The sequence below is a fragment of the Symphalangus syndactylus genome, chromosome 17 (assembly GCF_028878055.3).
Source record: "Symphalangus syndactylus isolate Jambi chromosome 17, NHGRI_mSymSyn1-v2.1_pri, whole genome shotgun sequence".
In the NCBI taxonomy this organism is placed as follows: Eukaryota; Metazoa; Chordata; class Mammalia; order Primates; family Hylobatidae; genus Symphalangus; species Symphalangus syndactylus.
Genome location: NC_072439.2, coordinates 14,666,505 through 14,678,782, shown reverse-complemented (window position 1 = coordinate 14,678,782; position 12,278 = coordinate 14,666,505). Strand labels below are relative to the sequence as shown.

The 12,278-nt window shown below is 50.9% G+C and overlaps 1 protein-coding gene across 2 annotated transcripts in view; it reads right to left on the bottom strand.

Moving 5' to 3' along the window:
• Positions 1-12,278, bottom strand: part of UHRF1 (ubiquitin like with PHD and ring finger domains 1) — a 53,384-nt gene that overhangs the window by 17,875 nt on the left and 23,231 nt on the right. For both annotated transcript variants that reach the window (XM_055251376.2, XM_055251377.2), the window contains exons 5-8: positions 11,698-11,913; positions 2,664-2,764; positions 2,361-2,547; positions 24-147 (exon numbers count right to left, since the gene is read on the bottom strand). In XM_055251376.2, the coding sequence (XP_055107351.2) occupies positions 24-147; positions 2,361-2,547; positions 2,664-2,764; positions 11,698-11,913 (628 nt within the window). The remainder of the gene's footprint in view (positions 1-23; positions 148-2,360; positions 2,548-2,663; positions 2,765-11,697; positions 11,914-12,278) is intronic.

Genomic DNA, 12,278 nt, shown 5'->3' with positions numbered 1-12,278 from the left:
CACAGGGGAAGGACCCGCCTCACCTTGCCCCAGTCCCGCTGCGAGGACGACGTGGCCGAGGCCATCTTCGCCTTCTTCTTGCTCTCTCTCAGCCGCTCTCCCGCCAGCACCACCTCGCTGGCATCATTCCGGCACTCAGGGCAATACCTGTGAGGTCGGGATTGTCACTGCCCACGCCCAGCCTGGCAGACGTCTCAGCCAACACGTGCCCTCTGCCCACGCACCACGGACACAGCTCTCCCCGCCTGGCACCACTACCATCCTGCCCTGTCCACACTGCAGGCCACTTGGCACACGAGGCTGTTTACATTTAAATTCATTCGAACTAAGCTGGGCACGGTGGCCCACGCCTGTAATCCCAGCACTCTGGGAGGCCAAGGCGGGCAGATCACCTGAGGTCAGGAGTTCAAGACTAGCCTGGCCAACATCGTGAAACCCCATCTCTACTAAAAATACAAAAATTAGCCAGGCATGGTGGTGGGCACCTGTAATCCCAGCTACGTGGGAGGCTGAGGCAGGAGAATCGCTTGAAACCAGGAGGCAGAGGTTGCAGTGAGCCAAGGTTGCACCACTGCACTCCAGCCTGGAGAACAGAGTAAGACTCCATCTCAAAAAAAAAAAAAAAAAAAAAAAGAAAGCAGGTTCTCTGTTGGCCTTCCACGGAGAATTCCACGGATATTCCAACAGTGAGAGTGAACGCAATGTGGGATGTGGGAAATACACAGGCAGATTCCATGGGTGCCTTCTCACTGCTGTGGACTGTTTCCCCATCTCTACCATGGGGGGGGCAGGGTAACAACAGCACCCACTTCTGTGCTGGAGGAATGACCGCTAACACACGCAGGTCCTCAGACCCAGCCTAGAGCATCAGAACCTCCCCATCCACATCCGTAATTGTCATTATGTGCACCAGGAACACAGTGGCTACGAAACCTCCTCTCACAGAAGCTGTGAAGCCCCCTGCGCTCTTTTCCCTGGCTGGCCACAGGTCTCACCCACTCAAGGAACATGGGAAGATTTCCTCACCACCCCCTCTTTTTTTTTTGTTTTTGAGACCGAGTCTCACTCTGTCACCAGGCTTGAGTGCAGTGGCACGATCTCAGCTCACGGCAACCTCCGCCTCCCAGGTTCAAGCGATTCTCCTGCCTCAGCCTCCCGAGTAGCTGGGATTACAGGCACGTGGCACCACACCTGGCTAACTTTTTTGTATTTTTAGTAGAGACGGGGTTTCACCATCTTGGCCAGGCTGGTCTCAATCTCCTGACCTCGTGATCCACCCACCTTAGCCTCCCAAAGTGCTGGGATTACAGGCATGAGCCACTGTGCCTGACCGCATTTTTACTTTTCTAAAGAAATAGGGTCTCACTCCCATCACCCAGGCTGGAATACAGTGGCACGATCACAGTTCACTGCACCCTCGACCTCCTGGGCTCCAGCAATCCGATCCTCCTACCTCGGCCTCCCAAGTGGCTGGGACCACAGGCGCGCACCACCACGCCCAGCTAGTTTTCTTACATTTTTTGTAGAAATGGGGTCTCCAGGCCAGGCATGGTGGCTTACACCTGTAATCCCACCACTTTGGAAGGGTGAGGCAGGCAGATCACCTGACATCAGGAGTTAAGAGACCAGCCTGCCCAAAATGGTGAAACCCCATCTCTATTAAAAATACAAAAATTAGCCGGGTGTGGTGGCATGCACCTGTAATCCCAGCTACTCAGGAGGCTGAGGCACAAGAATTGCTTGAACCCGGGAGGCAGAGGTTGCAGTGAGCCAAGATCATGCCATTACACTCCAGCCTGGGCAACAGAGCCAAACTCTGTATCAAGGCTGGGCGCGGTGGCTCACACCTGTAATCCCAGCATTTGGGAGGCCGAGATGGATCACGAGGTCAGGGGATCAAGAATATCCTAGCTAACATGGTGAAACCCCGTCTCTACTAAAAATACAAAAAAATAGCCGGGCGTGGTGGCAGGCGCCTGTAGTCCCAGCTACTCGGGAGGCTGAGGCAGGAGAATCGCTTGAACCCGGGAGAAGAGCTTGCAGTGAGCCGAGATCGCGCCACTGCACTCCAGCCCGGGAGACAGCGAGACTCCGTCTCAAAGAAAAAAAAAAAAAAAAGAAAAAGAAAAAAAGACTCCGTCTCAAAAAAAAAAACAAAAAAGAAAGAAACAGAGTCTCTACGTCCCCCAGGCTGGTCTGGAACTCCTGAGCTCAAGAGATCCTCCCGCCTCGGCCTCCCAAAGCACTGGGATTGCAGGCGTGACTCCCGCGCCTGCCCCTCTCCTGTCTCTCCTCAGTGCCCCTCTGGGGATTTCTAGGGGGCGCTCTGGTCTCCCCACGGCGGGCAGGGCCACACTCACCACTCGTCCTCGCTGGGAACACTGCTGAGGGGCGGGTTCAGGCAGTAGATGTGGAAGGCCATGTCACACTCATCGCACATGAGCTGCTTGTCGGGGTCCTGCCGGCCCCCGCACAGGTGGCAGGCGCAGACCCGGCAGAGTCTGTTCACGTCGTCCTTGCAGTGCTTGCAGGACGGCCCGCTCTTCCCTGGGCACGGGGCGGCAGGGTCAGCTCCGGCGGGGCCCGGCCAAGCCAGAGACGGGACAAGAGCCCCCGCCCCATGCCCACCGCGGAAGATGGGGAAAGGCTGGCTCAGAACTCACGTCTCATGGGGTTGTCAACCATGGGGCTCCCTTCACCCGGCCGCTCAATCTTGAAGACTTCGTCCACGAAGATGATCCGACAGTCGTTCAGAGAATCATCCCTGCAAGGAATGAGGACGCTGGAACATTCTGGCCTGCCGAGGCCCCTAAATCTACTCACAGCACTTGAACACCACGGGTTCTCAGGATGCCTGGGGCAACAGCTCAGCTACGTCCCCTAGCAATCAAAGCTACGCTCACAGAAGCAAGACAAAACAGAGCAGGGCGCAGTAGCTCATGCCTGTAATACCAATACCAACACTGGGAGGCCGAGGAGGGCGGATCACCTGAGGTCAGGAGTTCGAGACCAGCCTGGCCAACACGGTGAAACTCCGTCTCCACTGAAAATACAAAAATTAGCTGAGCTTGGAGGTGCGCGCCTGTAATCCCAGCTACTCGGGAGGCTGAGGCAGGAGAATCGATTGAACCCAGGAGGCAGAGGTTGCAGTGAGCCAAGATCGTGCCACTGCACTCCAGCCTGGGTGAAAGGGCAAGACTCAGTCTCAAAAAAAAAAAAAAAAAAAAAAAAAACAAAAACACGGAAACCAGAGTTTCATTGCAGGATGCACTGGGGAGAATGAGTTTGAACCTTTGGGTAAGGAGCACCAAATCGACAAGAACTGACAAGCAAGACTCAGAATTTGGCCGGGCATAGTAGCTCAGACATGTAATTCCAACACTTTGGGAGACTGAGGCAGGTCAATCACCTGAGGTCAGGAGTTCGAGACCAGCCTGGCCAACATGGTAAAACCCTGTCTCTACTAAAAATGCAAAAATCAGCCGGGCATGGTGGCGCGCACCTGTAATCCCAGCTACCCAGGAGGCTGAGGCAGGAGAATTGCTTGAACCCAGAAGGCAGAGGCTGAAGTGAGCCAAGATTGCGCCACTGCACTCCAGCCTGGGCGACAGAGTGAGACTCCGTCTCATCAAAAAAAAAAAAAAAAAAAAAAAAAAAAAAATCAAGTCGTGCACCGTGACTCACACCTGTAAATCCCAGCACTTTGGGAGGCCAAGGTAGGTGGATCACGAGGTCAGGAGTTCGAGACTAGCGTGGCCAACACAGTGAAACCTCGTCTCTACTAAGAATACAAGAATTAGCTGGGCGTGGTGGTGCGTGCCTGTAATCCCAGCTACTCGGGAGGCTGAGGCAGGAGAATCGCTTAAACCTGGGAAGTGGAGGTTGTGGTGAGCCGAGATGATCACGCCACTGCACTCCAGCATGGGTGACCGAGCAAGACTCCATCTCAAAAAAAAAAAAAAAAAAAAAAAAAAAAAATCATAAAGGCAACGTTTGATCCAATGGCCTGCATCAAAATACAAGAAATCCTGTGAATGAAACTGATCCCCCGAGATCAATAATCCAACATCTCCATCAGCAACGTCCGAGGGAAACAGCATTTGAACACATGCTGTGTGTGTAATTCTAAATTTTCTAATAAGCACATTTGAGAGGTAAACATAGGTAGAAGTAATTGGAATGTTCCATAGAACCCAGTGTAGACAAAAGATTATTTCACCATGGAATTAATATGAAAATGTCATTAATGAGCTACTTTACATTATTCTTTTGTACCAGGTCTCTGAAAGCCCATATGTATTTTTTTTTTTTTTTTTTTTTTTTTTTTGAGACAGTCTTGCTCTGTTGCCCAGGCTGGAGTGCAGTGGCATGATCTTGGCTCACTGCAAGCTCTGCCTCCCGGGTTCACGCCATTCTCCTGCCTCAGCCTCCTGAGTAGCTGGGACTACAGGCGCCCACCACCATGCCCAGCTAATTTTTTGTACTTTTAGTAGAGACGGGGTTTCACCGTGTTAGCCAGGATGGTCTCGATCTCCTGACCTTGTGATCCGCCTGCCTTGGTCTCCCAAAGTGCTGGGATTACAGGCATGAGCCACTGCGCCCGGCAGCCCATGTGTATTTTACACTCACAGTACATTCCAGTTCCTCCTGGCCACATTTCAAGCACAGCACAGGTGGCTCTTGGCTATGGGACAGTGTGGGAACACATTGACCTACCAGCTCACAGGTAGCACAGATGCACGCAGCAAGTGACATCTCCTGGTCATCTCTACAGTCTGGATAGAGCCATTTGGAACTCCTGGGACAAATGACCAGGATTCCTCAACAAATTAAGTGTTAAGGAAAAGGAGGCTAAGGCAGAAGGATTGTTTCAGCCCAGGAGTTCAAGGCTGCAGTGAGCTATGATTGCACCACTGCACTCTAGCCTAGGTGAGACAGCAAGACTCCGTCTCAAAAAAAAAAAAAAAAAACACAGAAAGGAAAACATATTCTAAGACTGGGTATAGTGGTTCATACCTATAATCCCAGCACATTTTGGGAGGCTGAGGTAGGAGTATCACTTGAACTCAAAAGTTCGAGACCAATCTAGCCAGACCCCAATTGCTACTGAAAATTAAAAAAAAAAAAAAAAAAAAAAGGCCAGGTGCAGTGGCTCATGCCTGTAATCCTAGCACTTTGGGAGGCCGAGGCAGGTGGATTATCTAAGGTCAGGAGTTCAAGACCAGCCTGGCCAAGATGGTGAAACTCCGTCTCTACTAAAAATACAAAAAAAATGAGCTAGGTGCAGTGGTGCACGCCTGTAATCCCAGCTACTCGGGAGGCTAAAGCAGGAGAATCGCTTGAACCCGGGAGGTGGAGGTTGCAGTGAGCCAAGACCGTGCCACTGCACTCCACCATGGGTGACACAGCGAGACTTTGTCTCATCAAAACAGAAAAAAAATAATTAGTCAGACATAGTGGTGCACACCTATGGTCCCAGCTACTTGGGAGGCTGAGGTGGGAGGATTGCTTGAACCCAGGAGGTTGGAGCTACAGTGAACTGAGAGCTTGCCACTGCACTCCAGCCTGGGCAACAGAGCAAGACCTTATCTCAAAAAATAAAAAAAAAAGGCCGGGCGTGGTGGCTCACGCTTGTAATCCCAGCACTTTGGGAGGCCGAGGCGGGCGGATCACGAGGTCAGGAGATCGAGACCACCGTGAAACCCCGTCTCTAATAAAAATACAAAAAATTAGCCAGGCGTGGTGGCGGGTGCCTGTAGTCCCAGCTACTCGGAGAGGCTGAGGCAGGAGAATGGCGTGAACCCGGGAGGCGGAGCTTGCAGTGAGCCGAGATTGCGCCACTGCACTCCAGCCTGGGAGACAGAGCAAGACTCCGTCTCAAAAAAAAAAAAAAACCTGACCAAAACAAAACTTTCTTATGCCAGGTGCAGTGGCTCATGCCTATAGTCCCAGCACTTTGAGAGGCCGAGACAGGTGGATCACCTGAGGTCAGGATCGCTTGAACCCGGGAGCTGGGGGTTGCAGTGAGCTGAGATCATGCCACTGCACTCCAGCATGGGTAACAGACTGAGACCTTGTTGCAAAACAAACAAACAAACAAAAAACCTGTCTTATCCTTGCTGTACAAATAAATGAGCAGGGAGGGAAAGGTCTAAGATCCTCAAAAATAAAATTGGCAAAGACTGACAAAAATAAAGAGAAAACATATAAATTACCAACACCAAGAATAAAACAGGGATCGCACTAGATCCTTCAGGCATCAGAAAATAAGGAAATAATACAAATGACTTTATGCTCAGAGAAACCGGCTAATTCCCCAAAACCCAGAAAGTACTTCAGCTCAAACATGATGAAACAGATAGTCCAGACAGTCACACAACCATAGAAGAAATTCAATTCACAAAAGTTCCCCCAAAAGACATCTCCAGATCTCCATGGCCTCAGTAAAGCTTCCCCCCGCCCCCCGAGACGGAGTCTTGCTCTGTCATCCAGGCTAGAGGGCAATGGCACAATCATAGCTCACTGCAACCTCCACCTCCTAGGTTCAAACGATTCTCCTGCCTCAGCCTCCCAAGTAGCTGGGACTGCAGGTGCACACCACCAAGCCCAGCTAATTTTTGTATTTTTAGTAGAGACGGGGATTTCACACCATGTTGGCCAGGCTGTTCTCAAACTCCTAACCTCAAGTGATCCGCCCACCTCCGCCTCTCAAAGTGCTGAAATTACAGGCATCAGCCACTGCGCCCAGCCTATGGTCTCACTAAAGAATTCTATCAAACCTTTAAAGGAGAATTAACATAAATTTTACACAGTCTCTTCCAGAAAACAGAAAAAGGAGTAAACATTTCCCAGCTCACGTTATAAGGCTGCTATTGACCAAACCAACAAAGACCATACAAAACAAGAGAACTGCAGACCACTGTTTCTTAATAACTTAGTCAAACAAATCCTAAACTGGCCAGGCGAAGTGGCTCATGCCTGTAATCCTAACACTTTGGGAGGCCAAGGCGTGCGGATCACCTGAGGTCAGGAGTTCAAGATCAGCCTGGCCAACATGGAGAAACCCCACCTCTACCAAAAATACAAAAATAAGCTGGCTGTGCTGGCACGCACCTGTAATCCCAGCTACTCCGGAGGCTGAGGCAGGAGAATCGTTTGAATCTGGGAGGTGGAGGTTGCAGTGAGCCGAGATCACATCACTGCACTCCAGCACGGGCAACAGAGCAAGACTCTGTCTCAAAAAAATAAACAAATCTTAAACAGCAAAAAATCCTGGTAACAACTCAGATATCCAATGGGTCGTTAAAAAAAAAAAAAAAAAAAACAGTGGCCCATCTATACCACAGACTACTACTTAGGGATGAAAAGGAATGAGCTACTGATATGCGGTAACTTCAATGAATCTGTAATTATGGAGAGTAGGGAAAAAAATAATCAGTCCCAAAAGGTTACATACTGTGTGATTCCATTTATATAACGGGCATCCTTACTACAAAGTTGAAATTGTAAAATCCTTGAAATTACAAAATTGTGTGAACAGAGAACAAAAGAGAGCGAGGCTCCGTCTCCAACAACAACAACAAAAAATAGTGCTTGCCAGGGGTCAGGGACCAGGTGGGGATGGGGAGATGGGTTTGGCTATAAAAGGGGCAACAAGAAGGATTTTGTGGAGAGGAAACTCACTCTTGACTGTATCAATGTCAATGTCCCAGTTGTGATAACACAGTATAGCTTATTAATATAAGATGTTACCACTGGGGGAAACTGAATAAAGGGTACACAGCTTTTTTTTTTTTTTTTTTTGCAGACTCTCTTGCTGTTGCCTAGGCTGGAGGGCAGTGGTGTGATCATGGCTCACTGCAGCCTCGACCTCCAAGGCTCAAGCGATCCTCCCACCTCAGCCCCCCAAAGTGCTGGGACGACAGGCGTGAGCCACTGAGCCTAGCCATCTCTACATTATAACCGCATGTGAATCTACGATGCAAGGTAAAATTTAATGAAAATGAATGATAAATGAATTGACCCCCACACTGCAGACACACCAGTGTAGAGGGCTTGCATTTAGAAGTCAGCCCTGGCAAAGGCTGGTAGCTCCTAGCACTGCCCAGAGCAGGACCTGGGGCCCAGCCACCTATCTGAGCCTCCCAATCCCAGAGCCCACTCGGCCGTCTCTGCCACCCACCCTCGCGTGTTGTCTCAGAGCACACATCTCCCTGGTCTGTCATCTGCAGATCTGTCTCCCGCACCAGGCTGGGTGCCTCCTAAGACAGGGACTACAGCCGTGTTTCTCTGTCTCATCTTGTATGATGCCTGACTCAGCAGATGATAAAAGTCGAAGGTGCTAACGATGGGCACATATCACAGACTCACTGCAAGGCACGACTGGGCTCAGTGTGACCCTCTCACTGCGTCCCTGGAAGCTCCCGTGGGGCTGGCAAGGGACAGTGTCTGCCCCAGGCCGCCTGGACTGAGCACCTGCTCCCTTTCCCGCTGTGCCTCCTGCATCCCCAGAGGGCTCGGGACACAAGCGTGAATGGATCAAACAAACCCAAACACCCCAAGGTGTGTTGGGCCAGGTATCTTCATTTCCCTGCCTGGTGACGCCCCTTCCTTGCGACAGTCAATGCGCAGAAAAGCAGTTTTCTTCTGCTAGGGAAGGGACTGAGGTAGAGGAAGCCCCTGTGTGCTGGCTGGGCAGGTTATCCGTCTCAGGGTAAACGGACAGCAGCTGGTGTATAACTGGTGCGGATGGAGCTTAAGGTGGCCCCACAACCCCCACCTCCTGGTAACCACGCATTTGTAGGCATTTCTCCCCATAAAAGTATGGACAGGGCTGTGACTTAAACCTAAACCATAAAATACAGCAGAGCTGATGGCCTGTCACTCCCGGGATGATGACGCATCACACAATGCTCTAAATCTTACTAGCTGACTAGCTGAAGACCTCCCTTGCTGGCTTCACATGAGTAGCCACATCAGAGGAACCCACGGGGCAAGGAACTGCAGGAAGGCCCTGGGAACCGCAGGCGGCCTCCAGGAGCCAAGTTAAAAAAAAAATGAGCCCCCATCCTTCAACCGCAAAGAAGTGGATTATATCAGCCACGACGACAGCTTGGAAGGGGTTGTACGAGTCTGTTCTCATGTTGCTAATAAAGACATACTAAATAATAAAGACTGGGTAATTTAGCAAGGAAAGAGGTTTAATGGACTCAGTTCGGCATGGCAGGGGAGGCCTCATAATCATGGTAGAAGGTGAATGAGGAGCACAGGCACATCTTACATGCTGGCAAGCAAGGGAGTGTGTGCAGGGGAACTGCCCTTTATAAAACCAGATAGGCCGGGCGCGGTGGCTCACGCCTGTAATCCCAGCACTTTGAGGGGCTGAGGTGGGTGGATCACCTGAGGTCAGGAGTTCAAGACCAGCCTGGCCAACATGGTGAAACTCTCTCTCCACTAAAAATACAAAAATAAGCTGGTGGTGGGCACAGCTACTCAGGAGGCTGAGGCAGGAGGATCCCTTGAACCCGGGAGGTGGAGGTTGCAGTAAGCAGAGATCCTGCCACTGCATTCCAGCCTGGGCGACAGAGCAAGACTGTCTCAAAAAAAAAAAAAAAAAAAAAAAAAGTTAGTCACCAGCATTTAAAAATCAGATTCCATATAACAATCCAGGTAGTTTCTCAGAAAATCTCAGATTCAGAACTGTCCCTAGCACTGAATAAAGGCCAATTCCACACCATACCCGAGCCATGCCCTGAAGGCCCAGACTCAGTGAGGAGGCTCCCACAGCCCCAGCCACTCCCCTCCATCCCCTGCAGCTCACTGACCTCCCTACTGGGCCACAGATGCACCACAAATGTCCCGACCCAGGACCTCTGCACGCTTGCTGTACCTGTACTTGGAACGCCGTTGCCAAGATGCTCGTGTTTATAGACATGTCATGTACTATCATTCGGCCACAAAAAGGAAGGATATTCCGACCAGGCTACAGCCTGATGCACCTCAAGGACATCACGCTCAGTGATGTCAGTGAACAGATGCAAAAGGACAAATCCTGTGTGATCCCATCCCTAGGAGGTCCCCCGCGTCGTCAGATTCACAGAGATGGAAAGTAGGATGCAGAGGTGTCAGGGGCTGGGGAGTGAGTGTTTCATGGAGTCAGAGTTTCAGTTTGGGAAGAGGATAAAGTGCTGGAGATGGCTGCATTAACAACGTAAATGCGTTTAATGCCACTGAACTGTGCACTTAAACATGGTTCCAATGGTAAATTTTCGGCCGGACGCAGTGGCTCATGTCTGTAATCCCAGCACTGTGGGAGGCTGAGGCGGGCGAATCACTTGAGGTCAGGAGTTCGAGACCAGCCTGGACAACATGGTGAAACCCAGACTCTACTAAAAAATATATATATATACAAAAATTAGCCAGGCATGGTGGCGGGCGCCTGTAATCCGAGCTACTTGGGAGGCTGAGGCAGGAGAATCACATGAACCAGGGAGGTGGAGGCTGCAGTGAGCCAAGATCATGCCACTATACCCCAGACTGGGTGACAGAGGAAGACTCTGTCTTAAAAAAAAAAAAAAAAAAAAAAAAGAGGTAAATTTTCTGTTACATATAATTTATCACACACACATACACACAAAGAGGTAAGGGAGAAAGAACAGGCTTTGCAAAATGTTTCTGCAAAGGGCCAGACAGGAAGGATTTTCAGCTTTGTAGGCCACACAGTCTCTGTTGCAACTACACAACTCTGCTCTTATAACACAAAAGCAACCACAGGTAATAAGATAAAAATGGGTGTGACTGTGTCCCAATAAAACTATTTGTCAAAGCAGGCAGCGGACCACAGCAGGCCTGTGGACTGCAGTTTGCCAACTCCTAAGCAGTGTGGTTTGGCGTGTATGTTTATGAACAGAATGTCCCTGGAAAGTTGGTAACAGTGATGTCGCCAAAAAAAGGAAACTGGGTGACCAGGCAGAGGAGGGAGAACCTTCATGTGTGGTCTTGGGTGCTTTCTGAATTTTGACCCTGTGAATGGGACCTATTCACCAAATTTGAAACAAACAAGAGAAAAAGGAAGCTTGAGGCCATGCATGGTGGCTCACTGCCTGTAATCCCAGCATTTTGGGAGGCCGAGGCAGGCAGATCATGAGGTCAGGAGATCAAGACCATCCTGGTTAACAGTGAAACCCCCGTCTCTACTAAAAATACAAAAAAATTAGCCAGGTGTGGTGGTGGATGCCTGTAGTCCCAGCTACTCGGGAGGCTGAGGCAGGAGAATGGCGTGAACCCAGGAGGCAGAGCTTGCAGTGAGCCGAGATCGCGCCACTGCACTCCAGCCTGGGCGACAGAGTGAGACTCTGTCTTAAAAAAAAAAAAAAAAAAAAAAAAAAAAAAAAAAAAAAAAAAAACCACGAGAAAGAGGAAGCTTGACAACTCTGCCTGTCAGGGACTGGGGGTCAGAGACGGTTCCCTGGGCAGAGGCACTCAGGGGCACAAGGTGGTCGGTCTTAGAAAGATGCTTAGCAATGGGCAGGAGCAGACCCTAGAGGGGAGGCAGGAAGGCCAGGCCGGAGGCTAAGGGCCTCGCACACACAGCGCTGGCTGGACGGCTTCAAAGCCAGTCCGGGGGCCGGAGGGGCTGGGCGGCCGGGAGGGGAGGAAAGGAGAGAGGGAGGACTCGCCCTAGGACGCGAGGCTCACCCCAGCACCACGTTGGCGTAGAGTTCCCGCGCCGTCCTGGTCTCGCGCTTCCTGGAGATCTCTGCGTCGTACCAGAAGCCCCGCTCCTTGGGGTTGTCGGGGTTGTAGTTGAGCATGACCACCTGGCCCACCTCCAGGTCCTGCCACTTGATGATGGTGCGGGCGCGCGCTCGGACGTCCCTGGAGTTCATCTGGACCACACCGTTCTCCGGGTAGCTGGGAGGAAAGCCCCGGCCTTAGACCCCGTGGTAAGAGCAACCCTCGTTCCCTCAATGAGAAACGAGTTGAGGTGGAGACGGCCCCTCCCGACAGTGTGCAGAGGCCTCTCCCAAAAGGCTTATTTGCTGGTGTTGAGAACACGCAGGTGTATTAAGGCACATTCCAGGTACAGAATTGTTATGGGTTGCCCGTGTCCCCTGCAGAAAGAAATGTTCGAAGGCTGATCCCCAGTACCCACGAATAGGATCGTTTTTGGAAACGGTCTTTGTAGATAGAACCTTTGCAGATGAAATCATATTCAGATGAGATCACACTGCAGTAGGGTGGGCCCCAATCCAAAAGGACTGGTGTCTTTAGAACAA